This window comes from Corticium candelabrum, chromosome 6 (genome assembly GCF_963422355.1).
Source record: "Corticium candelabrum chromosome 6, ooCorCand1.1, whole genome shotgun sequence".
Classification (NCBI taxonomy): Eukaryota; Metazoa; Porifera; class Homoscleromorpha; order Homosclerophorida; family Plakinidae; genus Corticium; species Corticium candelabrum.
In genome coordinates, this window is record NC_085090.1 from 1502306 (window position 1) to 1522944 (window position 20639).

General features: G+C 42.0%; 1 protein-coding gene across 1 annotated transcript; it reads left to right on the forward strand.

Moving 5' to 3' along the window:
* The first annotated feature begins 437 nt into the window (after positions 1–437).
* Positions 438–20560, forward strand: LOC134181535 (uncharacterized). Its single transcript, XM_062648809.1, has 8 exons — positions 438–594; positions 664–772; positions 7073–7142; positions 7213–7302; positions 7380–7442; positions 10789–10851; positions 12502–12512; positions 20464–20560. The coding sequence occupies exons 1-8, from the start codon at positions 480–482 to the stop codon at positions 20558–20560; spliced, it is 618 nt and encodes a 205-aa protein (XP_062504793.1). The 5' UTR covers positions 438–479.
* The last annotated feature ends 79 nt before the right edge of the window (positions 20561–20639 follow it).

Here is a 20639-nt window from a genome sequence, read left to right on the forward strand (position 1 = left end):
ACTACGGCATAAGTTCGTACAGCTGTCCATTACCCACCCTAGGTAGGGATGCGACGATTTTAAAATGGCCGCCCATACAAAACTATCCAAACACGTGCTAGACTTCACTTAGTGAAAATCGTTTTCCAAAGATGGCAGTAGGTTACCACTTCGTCATGCTCCCGTATAACACGGCGTTGTCGTGTTGTCGTGTTATACGGGAATCGGGCACGACGGCGCGAGAGGGTCTGGTACGAGGCTAGGTATGTATGACTACATGTTTAGCTAATCACGAGAATGTTGCTAGTTAAGTTTGATGTGTAGGGTATCGTAAGTAGGTAATTGATACACATACAAGCACGCACAGACGAAACTACATAATAATTTGTGACTGTGTTTTACGTACTTGCGCGCGCTAGACTGGTCAGTGCGCGCATACGCGGGCTTGACCTCGAGGTTTGGTAGTGTCACCACTTCGTAATTTTCTTTCGTTGAGAAATATGGATCAATCGCACTCGACCTCAGTTATCTCGTTTTTCTCTGACCTCTCCCGTACAGACCTGAACGATACTCTAAAGGCTCATTTCTCTCTAACCAACCGTCTCTCAGAGACGAGTGAGTTGTCTGACTGATCACGCCTCGCCTTTTGGCTTCCTTCCGCGTCCTAGATTCTGCTGTCTCTAGTGAGTGAGTTTGCGTCCAAACTTGGCTCTTCATACGAGAAGTTTTCTAGCGAGTTGAAGATGCTGGTGAAGAGTTTTCGTCGCAAAAACGACGAGTTGAAGAAAGAGCGGTGAGCAGAAATTATGTGACGTGGGTCAACAAATAATTAGTAGGTAATTGGATGTGTGTGTTGATTGGGGAGAAATCTGGCAGTGTACTGTATGTCAGCGGGATGAGAGCCATTCCTGGTCGCTTCTAACTAATTCTTGGTCGAATTAGCTGGAAATTTAGAGGTGGCGATGTAGTGTTTGACTATTGAACTTTGTATACAGAGTGTGTAGTACCAGGAGCATCTAGTGTTTCAGTTGTCTTATTCTTGGGTGCCTCCTATTGCGCCTGTGCGTGCTTGTATGCTTCTAGTTGCTCGTTACTCTTGCCACTACGTTCTTTCATGATGAAATGGCTGACAGTAGTTGTATGGTATCTAATGAACAACATGAAACTGACATCAATAATATATTTGTATTCATGATGTTTTACTGACGGTATTTGTAAAGAATCTTCTGGCTACTCTGCCTGCCACTTGCTAACATTGTTTGCGTGTTTTTTGTTTGTCATCTGTAGCCACAGTAGTGTGTATAGGTTTTTCAACCTATGTAGGTAGTGATTGATGTAAGTCAAATCTGATAGGTTTTTTCTAGATGTGTACTGTACTGTAGATGGGCACACAGATTGACAAACACACATATCAAGGCACAGGCAGACAGACACAGGGCCATAGTTAATGGGTGTGTTGTCAACAAGAAGTGACCAAAGGTACCTAACATTATCAAAGTTGATGAAGGTTCCTGGTTAGGGTTATATTCTGATTCCTGGATGTGTATTGAAAGTCCAAAGCTAGAGTGCGTTCTATAAATATTTAGTTATTTGATGAAACCATTTATCTTAGATGTGATCGAGCTTCAAAATTTCGTTACAGGTACAGGTACAGTATAGTCACTAACTATTTTAGTAATACATGAATCTCCATTGAGCATCGCTTCAAATGAAGGCTACAAAGCAATACTCCAAATTTACCTTTCCCCAACCAGTCTCTGAATGCAAATGACTTACGTGAGCTACGTAAATGCAAATAGCTTACATGAGCTACGTAACATCGGCTGCCGACTGCTCCTTCCACTGATTGTAGACTGGATAGAAGCGGATGCTACCGCCCCTACGAATTTGTCTCAACTCTTGTTGGCAATGCTGGTAAGGGTGGGGAACGGTACTGCTGGCTGGGTGCTCCTGCCCCACCAGTCATTTCGCTCCCCTCGTCCTAGAGCCTCCATTTTAAAATTGGCGCAGTATGGAAGTCACGAGACGTCACGTGTAAAACCAGGTTGGGAAAAGTTTATCCTAGGATTCGGCCAGACTTTCAATTTTCTCCAACGCTATAGGTATAGAGTCTGCATGTCTCTGTCTATCGCTTTTACAGTCTAACTTGTGTGTCTGAATACATATTGTAGTAATAATTTATGTACAGTTTTACAATATCTACTATATTCATAGTTGTCGACTCGCATTAACGTAGTTGGCGATGCATGTTAGCAACGAAGTTCCGTACGTAATACGTGCATTACACTTCATGTTTGCTCGTACTACGTCATCAAGATTGGATGCTCTTAGATTTCCAGGTAGCGTCACTTGAAATATAACGTTTCTGTTGTTTATAATATTGACGTCTTTCTGGCTAGATTTTCTCTCCTGCTAAACAGCGCCTAGTAATTGGCTACCTGGCCATTGTCTTTCATTGCCACATGCCACACAAAAGAGAATAAGATGTCGTGATTGGTCACTGCTTGCATACCATACATTCCTGAAGCGTGACACCCATTAATCTATGGTCATTTTTTGACATATTTGGCCACAGATATTTGGGGCAAATAGAACCCCGTTGGTATAATGCTCCTTGTTAGTCACGTGACTTCTTCGCGGTCCTGTCCCTTTGACTCGTAGCTTTCAACTAGTAAATACATGAACCTACGTAAGCTACGAAGCAATACTCATTGGGAGTAGCTTCTATCTGGAGTTGAAATTGATTGAAATTGATTGTACTTGCTATTGTCTAGACAGTAGATTCGTATGTTATAGAGATCCCATAATTTAAGTTACTGTAGAGATGTACTATTCCTACCCACAAATAATGCTACAGTACATACAGTTATTCCTATGCATACATCACTCGTAACTTCTAGCATAAAAATTACTATTTTAAGAACAGCTTTAGAATTCGGTCAGACTTTCAATTTTCTTCAACGCTATAGCTATAAATTCTTTATGTCTGTATCTTTCGCTTTTACTGTCTAAATTGTGCTTAGAGATACATATTGCATCAATATACCTACAATATGTAAACAGTGTCCGTTGTTAGGGACTCGTGTTAGCAACGAAGTCCTGTACATAATTCGGATTATGCTTCACGTTTGTGTGTACTATGGCAGCACGATTGGATGCTTGTAGATTTCCAGGTAGCCGTACTTGAAATACAATGTTACTGTTTGTGATCAAAATTGATGTCTTTGTGCTAAATTTTCTCTCATGTTGAACAGTGCCTAGTGATTGGCTGGTCACCCATTGTCGTAGATGTCGTGCTGATTTGCAAATACATGACCGGATCTAGTAGACAGTGTCTCCCCCAAAAGGAAACAGAGCGATCCTTAATGAATACAGCCAAAACGGTGCTTGAATAGCATTGGACCAGCGCGAAATTTAGCAAAAGTATAAGTCTGGTACATTGTTTCTGGCTATGCAAATGCAATGTTGTGCGTGTAGTCTCGACATGTGCCATCCAAGTCTACAAATAACAGGTCGGCTCTTTCCAGCTCTTGTTGTCTGTCTCTCGTTCTAAGAGCGCTAGACTCAAAGCTTACCATAGAGGCCAACCAAAGGTCAACCAACGTACGCAAATCTTAGCTCTTCATGTCGCCCTGCATTGAGTGCAAATTTCACGCTTTGTAGATGGTTTACTCGTTCAATGCATGCAACGTACGACACCCTGAGCGGCTAGAAGTTGTTTTGCATGCGCTGCCTATTCCTCCAAGTATGAAAAGGAAGACAAAGGAGAAGACTACATGCAGGTGTAGCTCACAAGCTAACGAAATGTGATATCAGACGCTAAAAGCAATTGTCTACTCAGTTACAAATGCGTTAGTAGAGAGCCAATAGCGATGGGTATTGCTATTAGCAGTTATCGTGAATACATGTGCATGCACAAACACTAACCAAATGTAAAATCCTGATTGGAGGATAGAGAGGCAGAGGCAGCGGTTTTCTTTGAGTGGTGAATGTCTCCAGCCGGTCTTTCTCCGCTGCGGAGGGGGGAGGTGACCGGCTGGACTCTTGAGCCTAGTCCAGTCAAGGTAGACATTGGTGTTGTCTTTCCAGAATTTTCTTGGAATGATGTGATTTCTTGCTGATTGAACTTGCTTCCTTCACACTAGAATTTCTTTAGAATTGCGCAATGGATCTCCACCAAACCTGAAATGCCCATTCCTGACCTTGAACAGTACACATGGAGCTTGTCGTTTATTACCAGCACCGTGATAAAAAGCTAGATTTTACGAGGATGTCCAGGTTTGTACGAAATGCGGCTATCTTTGTTGGTGGGCGTATGCTCATTCAATAGCTGCTACACATTCAATACACCTGTGCAACAACACCTTTGAAGTGATGACATCCAACGGGAATGTTTAATAGCTGCAAGATTTAGATGTGACTTGATCACAGATACGGGAACAGGCTGTCTAGGATTTTGTGTTGTCTTTGCCCAATTCTCCTATTTCCTATTTGGTCTTATCTTATACTGTATTTCCAATATTTAACAGTGAGATGCATAAAACATTTATACAACTTTACGACCTGTTTGTTAAAAATAAGGAACGACATCATCATCTCTTAAGGCGATAATGAGTAGTTAATTGCCTTGGACATGATGGTTGTTAATGACAGCAAGAAGTGCTAAAGGTTAGTGTATGGCAGCACAATGTTGGACAGGCATTTGGTACAAGTTTGTCACCTGTGTCTTCCTCTTCACCATCTTATTTCGTGTTGTTTTACCCATCCTGACAGTCTCCACTGTATTTGGTGCTATCTACTTTCAGAATAGACCGCCATGTACGGTATACCGTCTTTGTTTCATGTGAGAGTATGATGAAAGATCTTGGCGTTGTTGTGATTTAATGCAATTACAGTTGTAGTACATTCACGTTGACCTGACTGACAGAAGTAGATATTGAGGAAGGTCAGGCTGAGGAGTGTGAGATCTTTACTGTTAATTGTGTTGACGTCAAGGGTGTTAGATATACATGTATACATCCAGAGTACAGAGACTACCACTGATCAATCTTTAAAGATTATGAGTCATTGCAGGAAACTTTGAAATTGATGTCAACCATTTCCACTTTTAGAAACGCGAGGTTCTGCCGTTTTGAATGATACCAAGATCGTTTCTCCAGAACATCGAAATTATAGGGAATTCACGATCGGCCAGGGCAACGCGAAAAAGAGTAGGCTTACTGACATTTATTATGTTGTAGGCAGTGTTCACACCTCTATTAACACCTTGCACTAATTCTGAGGTGTTGCTGACATTTTGCTCTCAAATACACATTAAGAAAACACTGACTGTGGTAAAAACGACTGTGGTCAAAACCTTGACCAAAGCATGCATTCACTGTTTTTCGGATTTGTTAAACTTTGCAAAATACAGTAATCCTGTATATCATTATATGCAAGGATTTGTCTTAATTTGTGTGTGCAAAGAATGGGCAAATCAGCTAGTGTGATATATACAGTGTGTTTGGGAGTTGGAGATTTTTGGAGTGAATCTAGAGAACTACATGTCAACTGGGTGGGAGCAATGTAGAGTTTAACACCAAACACCAAACCTACTATTAATCTATACAAGATCTATGACCAGAAGGTTGGTGAAGATCACGGTCAGAGGTCTATAGATCCAAGATCTATGGCCAGAGGGGTCACAACCCACAAACATTTGGCTACCTGGTATGACTGTAGCAAGCTGTTTCAAATTGTAATTCTACAAAATGGTAATAGGTCTTGCTGACCATTCGACAACTAGACAGATGTGGACGGGTCAATAGAGGGATGTGGGTGGTATTTTCTATTCTGCATATATGCGTACTAGCCGTCCATGCAGAAGGGAATGGTTGTGCTAAATTTTCATGAGGGCGGATGTGGCCAATAACAAACATTGGTGCTTTATTGTTTGAATCGGCACTACACAGGTTTTTGGGAGGCTACCACTCAACCCAAAGTTACAAGACAAAGTAGTTGCATGGATAGGTCGAATTATGTGGTGCGTGTCATAGTCCATTTCTTCTTTGAGAGTGCTGATTTGCAAATATGTGACCAGATCTAATGCTACAGGAAACAGCAATCGCTAATGAATACAACCAAAACGTGCTTGAATGGGGTCGGACCAGTGCGAAACTTAGCAAAAGCTACTGTAGTTCAGGTACATTCAGACACTTTGGAGTTTCAAATAGTGTGTAATTGTAGTCTAGTATTTGTTTCTGCTGCGTATTTGTTCATCGTCACAACTGACATAGATGGTTGCCGATTGTTTAGGTAACGTGCCTGCTGTTGCTAAATGTGTAAGCCAAACTTAGGGTACATGCTAGCCTTTTTGACATCTAGCCTGCTGGCATTCAGAGGGACTGTGAAAGAGACATACACACGTAAAATTCTCAGGAAACACAAGAGGGTGCCACGCCCAAACAATTGCGTCATAAACCGTTAATTAACTTTTGTAAGTGCCAGTGAGTGTGCAGCAGCTGCATGTTCACTAACCTAAAGCTAGCAGCCCAAGGTTTAGGACTTTAGTGCTTCTCAGAGACGGTTATTCAATCGATGCAACTGTTTTTTTACTAATGTGGACTGCAGTGCAACCCATTGCATTGAAGATTTGAAACTAGTTTACTTTTATGTATTGAGATTGAAAGTATATGGAAATTGCTCTGCTGCCAACAGGCAAACAGAGCAAATGCAGCAGCATAAGTAACTAAAGGCATGCATGAGCCAAGGTTACAGTAATACTCTGTAGACCAAGGAACAGACAGACAATTGGAATGCAGGGCATGTGCTCATTGTTATGTGTGCCAGACATTCATAGTCCTGTAACCCAGTCAATCAGTGTCTGGCCCCATTCTCATGCTGTTTGTTTTAATTAGCAGGTACCCGTACTTGTGCAGCAGCTGTTCTGTAACTGAAGCTGGTAGGGAGGCTTCAGCTGTTTAGTTCTTCTTCATTCGTGACAGCTTTCATGTTGTAATTGCACTGTAACACATTATGCAATTGAAGGGACTACACACCAATAGTGTATCATCTTTACATACCAACTATGTACCATCCTGTTTTTATGCTTTAGTCACCTTGGACAGGGAAATTTCTTTAGCATCTGGGAAGCCATGATGATGGAAATAGAAGGAGAAGCCTCTGTAAGTTGTCTCTGTTTTGTAGTTTTTAATTAACTCTTTCTGATATGACCAGTATTAATTGTCATGATAGGCATACACTGAACTGGCTTCATCACTACAGCAGACTGTGGCGCAGCCTCTCGCTGAATTTACTTCTAAAAAGAGGGCACAATACAAGAAGGTTGGGTGGATATGTCATGTAGATGTTGGTGCTCTGAACATAGAATGTGATGCTGTTGTTTGGAAATGTCTACGTAGCTGTTTGCTTATCGGGAACAAATAGAGGGAACATTGGTGAAATCAGAAGAAGGTTTACAGAAGGTATGGCTTGTTGTTGTTGTTATTGTTGTTGTTGGTGTTGTTGTTGTTGTTTGCACATGCTTTTATCGGTTACCCTGTGTGTGCATTCATGCGTGCATGCAGATGTGTGTGTGTGTGTGTGTGTGTGTGTGTGTGTGTGTGTGTGTGTGTGTGTGTGTGTGTGTGTGTGTGTGTGTGTGTGTGTGTGTGTGTGTGTGTGTGTGTGTGTGTGTGTGTGTGTGTGTGTGTGTGTGTGTGTGTGTGTGTGTGTGTGTGTGTGTGTGTGTGTGTGTGTGTGTGTGTGTGTGTGTGTGTGTGTGTGTGTGTGTGTGTGTGTGTGTGTGTGTGTGTGTGTGTGTGTGTGTGTGTGTGTGTGTGTGTGTGTGTGTGTGTGTGTGTGTGTGTGTGTGTGTGTGTGTGTGTGTGTGTGTGTGTGTGTGTGTGTGTGTGTGTGTGTGTGTGTGTGTGTGTGTGTGTGTGTGTGTGTGTGTGTGTGTGTGTGTGTGTGTGTGTGTGTGTGTGTGTGTGTGTGTGTGTGTGTGTGTGTGTGTGTGTGTGTGTGTGTGTGTGTGTGTGTGTGTGTGTGTGTGTGTGTGTGTGTGTGTGTGTGTGTGTGTGTGTGTGTGTGTGTGTGTGTGTGTGTGTGTGTGTGTGTGTGTGTGTGTGTGTGTGTGTGTGTGTGTGTGTGTGTGTGTGTGTGTGTGTGTGTGTGTGTGTGTGTGTGTGTGTGTGTGTGTGTGTGTGTGTGTGTGTGTGTGTGTGTGTGTGTGTGTGTGTGTGTGTGTGTGTGTGTGTGTGTGTGTGTGTGTGTGTGTGTGTGTGTGTGTGTGTGTGTGTGTGTGTGTGTGTGTGTGTGTGTGTGTGTGTGTGTGTGTGTGTGTGTGTGTGTGTGTGTGTGTGTGTGTGTGTGTGTGTGTGTGTGTGTGTGTGTGTGTGTGTGTGTGTGTGTGTGTGTGTGTGTGTGTGTGTGTGTGTGTGTGTGTGTGTGTGTGTGTGTGTGTGTGTGTGTGTGTGTGTGTGTGTGTGTGTGTGTGTGTGTGTGTGTGTGTGTGTGTGTGTGTGTGTGTGTGTGTGTGTGTGTGTGTGTGTGTGTGTGTGTGTGTGTGTGTGTGTGTGTGTGTGTGTGTGTGTGTGTGTGTGTGTGTGTGTGTGTGTGTGTGTGTGTGTGTGTGTGTGTGTGTGTGTGTGTGTGTGTGTGTGTGTGTGTGTGTGTGTGTGTGTGTGTGTGTGTGTGTGTGTGTGTGTGTGTGTGTGTGTGTGTGTGTGTGTGTGTGTGTGTGTGTGTGTGTGTGTGTGTGTGTGTGTGTGTGTGTGTGTGTGTGTGTGTGTGTGTGTGTGTGTGTGTGTGTGTGTGTGTGTGTGTGTGTGTGTGTGTGTGTGTGTGTGTGTGTGTGTGTGTGTGTGTGTGTGTGTGTGTGTGTGTGTGTGTGTGTGTGTGTGTGTGTGTGTGTGTGTGTGTGTGTGTGTGTGTGTGTGTGTGTGTGTGTGTGTGTGTGTGTGTGTGTGTGTGTGTGTGTGTGTGTGTGTGTGTGTGTGTGTGTGTGTGTGTGTGTGTGTGTGTGTGTGTGTGTGTGTGTGTGTGTGTGTGTGTGTGTGTGTGTGTGTGTGTGTGTGTGTGTGTGTGTGTGTGTGTGTGTGTGTGTGTGTGTGTGTGTGTGTGTGTGTGTGTGTGTGTGTGTGTGTGTGTGTGTGTGTGTGTGTGTGTGTGTGTGTGTGTGTGTGTGTGTGTGTGTGTGTGTGTGTGTGTGTGTGTGTGTGTGTGTGTGTGTGTGTGTGTGTGTGTGTGTGTGTGTGTGTGTGTGTGTGTGTGTGTGTGTGTGTGTGTGTGTGTGTGTGTGTGTGTGTGTGTGTGTGTGTGTGTGTGTGTGTGTGTGTGTGTGTGTGTGTGTGTGTGTGTGTGTGTGTGTGTGTGTGTGTGTGTGTGTGTGTGTGTGTGTGTGTGTGTGTGTGTGTGTGTGTGTGTGTGTGTGTGTGTGTGTGTGTGTGTGTGTGTGTGTGTGTGTGTGTGTGTGTGTGTGTGTGTGTGTGTGTGTGTGTGTGTGTGTGTGTGTGTGTGTGTGTGTGTGTGTGTGTGTGTGTGTGTGTGTGTGTGTGTGTGTGTGTGTGTGTGTGTGTGTGTGTGTGTGTGTGTGTGTGTGTGTGTGTGTGTGTGTGTGTGTGTGTGTGTGTGTGTGTGTGTGTGTGTGTGTGTGTGTGTGTGTGTGTGTGTGTGTGTGTGTGTGTGTGTGTGTGTGTGTGTGTGTGTGTGTGTGTGTGTGTGTGTGTGTGTGTGTGTGTGTGTGTGTGTGTGTGTGTGTGTGTGTGTGTGTGTGTGTGTGTGTGTGTGTGTGTGTGTGTGTGTGTGTGTGTGTGTGTGTGTGTGTGTGTGTGTGTGTGTGTGTGTGTGTGTGTGTGTGTGTGTGTGTGTGTGTGTGTGTGTGTGTGTGTGTGTGTGTGTGTGTGTGTGTGTGTGTGTGTGTGTGTGTGTGTGTGTGTGTGTGTGTGTGTGTGTGTGTGTGTGTGTGTGTGTGTGTGTGTGTGTGTGTGTGTGTGTGTGTGTGTGTGTGTGTGTGTGTGTGTGTGTGTGTGTGTGTGTGTGTGTGTGTGTGTGTGTGTGTGTGTGTGTGTGTGTGTGTGTGTGTGTGTGTGTGTGTGTGTGTGTGTGTGTGTGTGTGTGTGTGTGTGTGTGTGTGTGTGTGTGTGTGTGTGTGTGTGTGTGTGTGTGTGTGTGTGTGTGTGTGTGTGTGTGTGTGTGTGTGTGTGTGTGTGTGTGTGTGTGTGTGTGTGTGTGTGTGTGTGTGTGTGTGTGTGTGTGTGTGTGTGTGTGTGTGTGTGTGTGTGTGTGTGTGTGTGTGTGTGTGTGTGTGTGTGTGTGTGTGTGTGTGTGTGTGTGTGTGTGTGTGTGTGTGTGTGTGTGTGTGTGTGTGTGTGTGTGTGTGTGTGTGTGTGTGTGTGTGTGTGTGTGTGTGTGTGTGTGTGTGTGTGTGTGTGTGTGTGTGTGTGTGTGTGTGTGTGTGTGTGTGTGTGTGTGTGATAGCTTTGTGTGTGTGTGTGTGTGTGTGTGTGTGTGATAGCTTTGTGTGTGTGTGTGTGTGTGTGTGTGTGATAGCTTTGTGTGTGTGTGTGTGTGTGTGTGTGTGATAGCTTTGTGTGTGTGTGTGTGTGTGTGTGTGTGTGTGATAGCTTTGTGTGTGTGTGTGTGTGTGTGTGTGTGATAGCTTTGTGTGTGTGTGTGTGTGTGTGTGATAGCTTTGTGTGTGTGTGTGTGTGTGTGTGATAGCTTTGTGTGTGTGTGTGTGTGTGTGTGTGATAGCTTTGTGTGTGTGTGTGTGTGTGTGATAGCTTTGTGTGAGTGTGAGAAAGTGCTGGAACTGTCATGTCTATATAGAGACACAGAGAGTATGCTGAAGCATGGACGAAGTACAAGGCTCAGGATAAGGATACCTTGAAGGTTTGTCGTGACTCCCGTTTTGCTGTTGTATACTATATGTGATATATTATGTGATGATTGGCTTGTATTGATGTCGTGTAATTCAGCTATGAGCCTATAAGGAAAGGGACTTTGTAAAAGTCACGAGACTTGGCAAATAGCGTACTCTAAACGTATAGGTCTGAACTGACTTCCGGTCTGGGGACTACGTGGCTGGCTGGCTGGCTGGTTATGTCTGTCATGCTGCAGGAATGTGCCATGCCTCCTTTGTGTGGCCTAATCATGAAACATTAATTCCTTTATGTCGTACGTGGCAATCAAAGGCAATGGACGAACAGCCAACCGTAGGCACGAAACTTCCTTGAGAGAGTTTTATTACCAGAACAGTGTAATTCATGTTTGCAATTGCTAGGACCTGTTGGAAATAAACAACAGAACTCACCTGTCTGCAACTGCTGACTCGAAATCGATCGCTTTCTTGGTTTTACGACATTTATACGGGAAACTAATATTACATAACTATGAGTGATTTCATGTCCCGTATACGATAGCTCTACTTACGACTACAGACTATTTACGAACTTTGCTGTCACGCGAAACGACAGTCGCTATGTAGGATTTAAATACATTTTACAGGTCTCACGTTTAGAAAGAAAATAGTGTGCATCTTCGTAATTTTTTGCGACAACTCCTTCTCCTAGTGTATGTGGTGTTCAGGACTTTGAAGACTCATAGCTGTAGAAGCAATGGTGTAAACACAGCTTTAATTACTAGTAGTAGAAACAATGTATCTTGAATACTGGAATATTTAGTTGCAGTTCCTCCCCTATTTTTCTTAACGGGGCATTTTGGGACCAAAAGTTACTGCAAATAGGAAATGTCTGCAAGTTAGAATTTGGTCTCAGTGCTTCTACTGTAGTCATCCGAGAACTGTACCAAATTCATGATGGTATACTGGCTTGTCATAAAGAACTTATTCACTCAGAGCATTTTTTAGCCATAATTACATGTGTCTATACATAACAATGTCAGTATATTTTGCATTGTGCAAGAAATTGAGCTATTAATATTACCTAGGTATGTGTATTGATTTATTAATTTCAGCTAAGAGCCATAAGAAACGGGACAAGAATTTGCGAGTAAAGGCCGGTTCACACTATGTATGTTGGCACCAACGGATCAGAACGAACATAGTGAACATAGTGAACATAGTGAACGTTTTCTTGTCAACCAGGTTATGGTTCATCATGTTACGTTACGTTAGATTACGTTGGTGTTCTATCTAACGGAACCGAACGGAACGTTTGACCAATAGCCATTGAGCAAGGAACCACGTGCATGGTTACCGTAGTGTGCGCAAAATTGTAAATATGGAGGAGAAGCTACTTGAAGTTGTCAAAAGCTGCCCTTGCTTGTGGCTAGTGACTTCCCACACATACAAAGCCACTATTGCCAAGAGCAATGCTAGGAAAGCGGTGTCTGGTATCATGACATCACGTTGTCTACGTTGGCCTATGCTAAATTGTAACATCATCCATAACGAACGTTTTGTTCCGTGATGTTGGTGCCAACGTAGGTATTATGAACAGGGCTTAAGTACTCTAAATGTATAGGTCTGAACTGACTTCCTTTCTACAGACTATATGGCTGGCTTTGTCTGTCATGCTGCAGGAATGTGCCATGCTTTCTTTGTGTGGCCCAATCACAGAGCAGTATTTTCTTACTTTATATGTGGCAACCAGGAACAATGGACAAACAGCTAGCTAATCAGATGTGTGAACTTCATGAAAAAGTTTCTTACCAGAACGGTGTAATTTATGTTTACGATTGCGAAGTGTTGTTGGAAATAGACAGCAGAACTTACCTGTCTGCAACTGTTAGCTAATGCGAAATAAATAAATACTTCATGTGCAGCGTTATTGGCTCATGTAAGCACAAGGAAACTTACATATGCACTACAGCTTGTGGGAGGAAGAAACATTGTTATGCTTGACTGAGACATGCTAATGTTCACTTGCACGTTAGGCTGGACATGCAAAATTCAAGCAAGGGGGCCTGCCTTACTCAAACGGCTTAGTGGAAACTCTGAAGTTTCTAGTAAGTTAGTTTAGCTAGTTGCATAGTCTTATCAGTGTTTTTGCACATTACATAGTTTCTGATTCTAAATGTTTGTTTGTTTGTGTTTGTTTTACATGTTTGTTTGCTGCATATGCGTTTGTATGCGGATTCATTTAATTGGTGTTTGTTATATTATTTAAACATTATTTCAGCAGGATTCAAAAGCAGACACTGTTGCACGAGGCATGTGGGCCACTTGCTGGGGTTGGCGTGACTGCAGATAGTCTCCCACAGCTAGACCCTTAATTTTTGGTAAGCTCATACTTCCAAGCGGGAAGTATGACAGCAGGAGAGGGTGTGCAGGGTTAAAGAAACTAAAGTATTCCTTGTTCAAGATACGATACAGTGCAGACCAGTGAATAGGGCATAACACCCCAAATTAGGATATGGTATCCTAAGACCATGCAGGCATGGCGCCATACCTGCTTAATAAGCAGCCTACAGCTGAAACACTGATTTTTAGTCATATTTTATCTGTTTTTTCTCATCTTTTCTTGTTTTTGTGTCTATCTCAATTCTTTCTGTCCCTGTCTGTCTACCAAGGTATCTTCATTGTTTGTTTGTCTTTGTCTGTTTTTCTAGGTCTGTCTGTCTGGTTGTTTGCTTTCTTGTCTGTATGTCTGCCTGTGTCAAATAGGGACTCAGTGTTCTCGCCAGTATGGTCAGTACCGTCATTTTGATGGTTGGGAGTGGGAAGGAACGTGTGGAGTGGGGAAACAGCATTTATTGACGGTTGGGAACAGAATTGGAAAGCCTTAGCATGCATAGTGTGGCATCAGGGATCTAAAGACATTAGTTGTCTTGATGGTCCCAGAGTTGCTACAGAACAATACATATTCTCATGTCAGACATCTGGTAATCTTAGGGAGTGCGTGGTCTCCTTGTTGATGTTTGAGGTGAATTTCTGTTGACCTTTTCCACAAGAAGTGCTAATGAACTTGTTGCAGCAGGTGTTCTACTAATTACTGTTTACCTTCAATCTCATGTTTTTACACCATTACTCTTTTAGGTCAGCTTATAATTTCAGTTTTAAGTCAACTTGTCATTGTAATAATCTACTGTATTATCTGTCTGTCTGTCTGTGTTATGTTCAACAAGGTTATGTTCAGTGAGGTTTATTCAACAAGTTTTAAGTGGCAATTCTAGTGAATAGTCTACCAATCATGCAGTAACTTCAAGACTTACATAGAGTCTTCTGACATTTTGTTACAGTTAGCAAACCGCACTTCTTTTTAAAATTGTAGTTTACGTCTATTGTATTTTGTCTCATCTATGGAAAATAGGATATCTACGTACAACAATATACTACTACTACTACTACTACTACTACTACTGAGAAGATATGGTGTATTTGAAACAATAGCAGACTACGTATACACAAACGGCAACCTACAGCGAATGGCAATAAACTATTACTACTACTAAACAATTACTGTCATATACAATAGTACAACTTTTACTACTACTATGTCATGTACAGTAAAGTCACTAAGCTGAGGAGGCCAGGTGCCCCTCAGACGTAGCCAGGAGAATATTGTTTTCCGGCCTGACGTAGCGTTTGCACCTGCTGCCCCTGATGCACATTATGGAAGCTCTTAGGAGTGCGAACCCGAGTCGACATCTTAGCCAGTTGATCACGCTACCGTATGGAGTGTCCTTTTTCTCAGATATCATTGAGGCCAGCTTTTTGGTAAATGACGTTGTAAGCTTGCTCATGCCACCAGTGCAAGAAAGGATAATAGGTGTAAAGGAAGCATTTTCTACTTTTCTCAGTCTTTCTTCATATTTCCTTTTCTTCTCTTGTTCCTGTCTTCTATAGCATGATGCAACTTCAAAACATGTGTACGAGGTGGCATTGGGGTTAAACACCCGGACATCAAAATATGTCTTCTCAAATCTTCCTCCCCAAAAACCTCTTGCCGAAATGTCTAATCTTGCATCATCATCTACTACTACTACTACTACTACTAATATACATGCATCTGATTCTAATACAACTAGGGAACAGATAAAGTAATTTTATGATGTCATTACCAAATATTTCAACATCAAACATTTGATGACATCATTAATTGACGTTATTAATTGACGTTAGTAATTGTCGTCATTATATTTAATGACGTGATATTGATGGTTAGAACGCTGGGGACTTTTTAAGGGAGCCTAAATACAACTAATAAGCATGAAGAGTTGGTCTGAGGAGCACATTTTATCTATGTTTTTTGTGATTTCAGTCTATGTTTGTATGTGTCGACTTGTTTGTATATAATGTCAGTTGGTCTGTTTGTCTGTCTGTCTGTTTGTCTGTCTGTTTGTGTGTGCAGGTGTTAGTTGAGTTTATTGTTGGTTTGTCCGTTGCCATAGTTTTTTACATTTGTCAGTCTGCTTTTAGGATATCGCTGAATATTAATTAGTACCAGTGTTTTAAGGTTATTGTATGATTAGGGTGCTCTATGGCTTTAGAAGCAGTTGTTGCTGGGTTTAGCGATAACCGTGCTCCGAGTGCTTCTAAGAGCCATATAGCATCCTAATCATAGAATACAGCAAGTAACTTATGCCATGGTCACTTGATGTGCAACCAATCACAAGCAATTCTTTAGATCATTTATATGATGTAATGTTCAGCAAGTATGCAGTGAGTAATTCTGGTTAATACTTTCTTTATTGGTCAGTTTGTCTAATGAGTGTTATACATCACATACCATCTAATTAGGCACTTGTGATTGGTTGCATGTCTCATGACCATGGTATAATATATAAGTAAAGAAACATTAAACTCTGCATTGCATGTTATAAAAACTAAACAGTGTTATGGTCTAGATGGCATTTTACCATTGCTAATAAAAAGCCTTGCCCTGTATGCTAGGTAAGCAAGACTGCTTCTTGGTCACATCTCTGATGTGAAGCAGAAAGCTTTGGCTTTGGCTAAGTGTCTTTTGTGCAGTTTAGGGTATTTGCTGACAACTGGTAGATTTGCTATGATGGAATGAGTAGTCGATACAACTAATCTCAATTAGGACTCTTTCTGTCACCAATTTGCGCTGAGCAAGAGCAGCCACATATGTCACAGACGTAATTGCCACTAATTGATGACACTACAGATTTTTGCTTTTTTCCCTCATTTGTTGTAATGCTTGCACGTGTTTGTCTTCAAAATACTTGGTCGAGGTTTTGCAGTAATATCTCCATAAAGTCCTGTCAAGTACGACATTTTCCCAGTGTGGTACAGAGATGTCACATGATTTCACTGGAAGTGAAGTTTTGTACCACCAGCTGGTCTAAACCCTTCTTTAGTTGCCTGTCTACACTGTCTTAGGGAGTTTATCATCATCCATGCGAACCATGTGACCAATCAATACAAGAGCAGTGTCATACATATGGCAATGTCTAGCACTGGTATTTAGATGCTGTGACCTTAGCCAGTCTTAGGTGAAGTATTTACTGCTAATTGTGTGCTTGTGAGAGTGCAGGGTTCTAGCCAGGGATCCTAAGGCATAGACAGCCTACTACGCTTGCCACCTAGCCTGCTATGCCTTGACAATGGCCACTACATCTTGGCAGTGGCCGCTCCGCCATCCATCTTTGCGGCTAAGCCACTATGTCTGTATACTTGCTAGTCTATCCAGTCTTCTCCAAAGCCGTCATATAGTGGGAGGCTAGCCTTTGATGTGAATGAAGCCTTGTTCACTTTGTTTGTGTTTAATTGAATTGCGGCTACCTATAGTTGACAACTGGTATATAGGCCTGCCCAGAAAAGATGTTAGTAAATTTAATTAATTTGATTAGCAAAGTACATGTACAAATGTGCGTGATGATGGCATTGCCTCTAATACCTAGTTGGTGTTATAATGCAATTGGTGCAACGCAAGCATGCAGCGAAGCATTTAGTACTTCACATCTACTACAATTGCACTCATTGAGAAACTCACAACCGAAGGAATCCAAAACTAGTCTTGTGTAGCCAGCCGTTCTATTCTATTAGTGGATGGCAAGGGGGGAGGAGCTGCTTTGTGAGACTATATCCAACACGCAGAGACGTTACCTCTTAGCAGTGTTGTTTAATATTTTTAGGGGTGAGCTGCCTACTTGTAGAAGTGGATTACTTTGTCAGGTATGACAAACAACAAGAACATTAAAAGTTTATCACTATGGTATGCATGGCACACGTTGTGTGCATTTTGACAAACAAGTTGACACCTTTTTACCCCACCAGAATGTGGTCAGCTCTTAGTGAGAGCAACAAACATCTTGTCAAAAAAGACTTGCCTTTAGACCTCTTCCACCAAACGTAGATGGAGGAGGAAGAGCTGTCGACGGAAGACTATCTAATTGCTACGGGGTCTTGGTAGTTTCTACTTTCCCCTTGATCTGAGTTATTATAGGAGGAAAAGGTAATGTTGCAAGTTTTGCAAACCGGAATCTGGAGGTGAAGTGCGGAAAGTAATTTAGGATACCTTGCACAAACCTGGCCAGAACAGAGTGTATTACCAAATTATTTGCACATAGCAACTATTTGTCATAGAAAAGCTAAAAATGTCAACCCAATCAAAGTCCTTTATTGTTGGAAAGAACAGAGAGCTATCTATGGTGCGTAATTAAGCTAGCCCGATAAAGATGATATTGAAGTTGGAGCTAGTGTGTGTTAAAGCATATACTTGATCAACTCTGGAACTGTCACTATTAATGAGTAGAACATATTGAATTTGTTAATTTGTGTAGGAAATACATTCAATTATGGAGCAATTATAACAGCACAAGCATTTCCTTGTGTTTATTTACATGTATATATGTAAAGTGCATTCACCAATTAGAGGGACTAGTGGAAAGTAGGGTACACCCTAAGGCCATGGAGTAGTGCTTGTGTAAACGGATGTTATGTTGTCACAGGAGGCAATTAACATCTATGTTTCAGAGGGTATGATGTCAATAACAAATTAGGTAACTACATTGTTACATGAAAGTGTATGTATGAACGTGTTGCCTCTGGCTGCCTCGCTGGCTTGAAACGCGGTTTGCTTCATGATGCAATGATATACTAAAAATTGTACTTTTGCTATAAACCCATGACAACAGACCTGGATGTTTCTATGTGCTCACTGGTTGTATGTGTCAGTTGCCTCTTTTAGGAACAGCTATATGTACCAGATACATACACTCATTCACTTCTGGCTCAGAGAAGAGTCTGGAAACCACGAGAACTTGACTAATTTGACCATAATAAAACCAAACTGACCAGCCATTTAGTGCATTCTTGAGCATTGGTGACATCACTATGAGGACTTTGACCTTCCTGCTTCCTCTGACCTACAGTTATATGCTGCACAGCACAACACGATGGAAAACCTGTGTAGAGAAGGTCTAGCAAACGTTACTGTGGAAAAGTGGGCAAACTGCGTGAGGCACGTACGTGAGAAGGTGGAGAAGTATTACAGGACAATACACGGTGTGTTAGTTGTAGAGCAGATGGTCATTGAAGTTGGTCCTGAATCAGAAGATTAGTCGTTGTCTGAAACTGAAAGTTTCATTCAAGGATGAAGACTAGAAATGGATCCTAGACGCACTCTTTTTAGCTAACTGACACCCCAACTGGGACTTGTACTGTGTTGGGTTACTGTTAACAGCCTGCTAGCTATAACAATTATGTACTTAACTTTATGCAATTAACCCTAATCCCGCCTTAGTCCTGCATTTCTCTGCCCCTAACGCATTAAAATACAGGAAATTGGCTCTATTAACTTCAGTTATGTCTCTGTAGCCCAACTGTGAGCATAATTAGATCCGGCAATGAAGAGCTTTTGATTGATACCAATCTGTCGGGAGGGCAAAACCTTTGTTTCACAAATGGCCACATTCCACCAGTCTCTCTAATGCGTGAACTCACTTTAGTTGTGGTCATACCAAATAGGTACAGTGCCATAAAGCAGTCAGCAAAACACATAGACAGAAAGATGATAAAATAGATATCAGGGACAGTAGACTATTGTCATACAATAAACTACATGTCTTTAACTCATGATATTTCTATGTGCACAAAGAGAATGCAGAATACGTTCTCTGTAGTGATTCCAAAGACATGATGTACAGGCAACATTGCAGACCATCTCATTGCAACTATGCAGTGACCGATGAAGGAACAGCAGTTGCTCTCATTTTAACTTTTCACTTGCTCCCACTAACCATGTGGCACACCTTTCTCTGATCAAATCACGATTACTCATTCCAAGCCCTTTCCTGATGACTTTCCTCTATGCTATATCTACAGTTTGACATTTAAGACTTCTTGTCAAAACACCACAAATGACTTTCGTTAGCCAGTACAGGGAATAGCTGTCTATTCATAATTGTCCTCCACGTTCTCTGTTGCTTACATGCTCGTCTCAATCTTCTTGAAATTGCGTTCGTGGCAGCAAAAAGTTTCCTTATTCTTTTCTCCTCAGAAATTCGATAATCACGAACACTATTGAACAAAAGTCCTAGATGCAAAGCAGAATTAGTCACATATAAATGCTGGCCATCAAAATAAAGACCTGGACTGTCCCAATAATAGACTTCTTGCAGAAAACCGTAACTTTAGTCTTCTTCACATTGAATTTCAACATATTCTTTTGCACCAAGTTCTCACACAGAGACAATATAGACTGAAGCCCAAAAACAGTTGGAGAAATCAGTGTGATGTCATCAGCATAAGGTATGCATTCAACTCGAAGCCCAGCCAATCTCGCACCAAAGCCACACTCTCTCAAATCAGCCAATAAATCATTTATGAAGACATTGAAGAGGACGGAAGACGAAAACACCACCTCATCTGACACCCATTTGGCACACTAAATGATTCAGAAAGATTCCTTGCCCACCTCAATCATTTGAACAGATTGCATGCAGTACCAATTGTACAATGATTTAACTACTGGCACTAGTATTCTTTGTTGCAATAATTGCGACATTAATATATGTGATGTGATAAATGACGTCTATAGTTCAGATGTTGAAAGAATGTGGTATAAATGTGGGCGTGGTTAATGATCCATTGCATTACTTTTGTCTACATGTAACACAACAAGAACAGCAACAGCTCTGAGGGTGTAAGCTTATCTGTCTCCCTAACTAAGAAGCTGCAGTTGGTGTAATTGCTATAGTGACAGGACAACTGAAGGATCCTCCCATGTAAGTAGCAGTCATGTTTATTCCAATCACTGTTTGCCAGAATGCTTTAAGGGAGTGGTAAAGTAGGAGCTTGTAGGCACAAAAGATGTTGTGCATCTTGAAGCCAGAAGGAGTTCCTCATTGTTGCATTTGCTTCATGTAGACTACAGTGTTTCATACGGTAGAACAAACTCATGCAGTTGTGAGTTTACATAGAGTATACATATGTTTATATAAGCTGAGATCACTTGCTTCATGCCTTTGCCCAGTCTCATGGCTACCCGGCAAGTAAGCTGATTATATACCGTTAAGTACGTAGTCGGTACATCAACATGTGTTGAGCACCAGCTTTCATTTACATTGGTATTACAGAATACTTGGTGCAGTATTTCTAATGTGTTTATGCTTTATGGGGCCTTTGCCACTAGCACTTTTGTTCTCGACACTGGCACTGTCTTTAGCAATGTGATGTGTCTTCATCAATACATGATCTGTATGCTAACTCAAACTGTAGAATTCAACAGCTTAGAAGAATATAACCAGCTGAC

Coding starts and splice junctions, on each gene's coding strand:
- LOC134181535 (XM_062648809.1), top strand. CDS start 480: ATGGATCAATCGCACTCGACCTCAGTTATCTCGTTTTTCTCTGACCTC. Junction 7,143..7,212: donor AAATAGAAGGAGAAGCCTCT/GTAAGTTGTCTC, acceptor TTGTCATGATAG/GCATACACTGAACTGGCTTC. Junction 7,303..7,379: donor AGAGGGCACAATACAAGAAG/GTTGGGTGGATA, acceptor ATGTCTACGTAG/CTGTTTGCTTATCGGGAACA.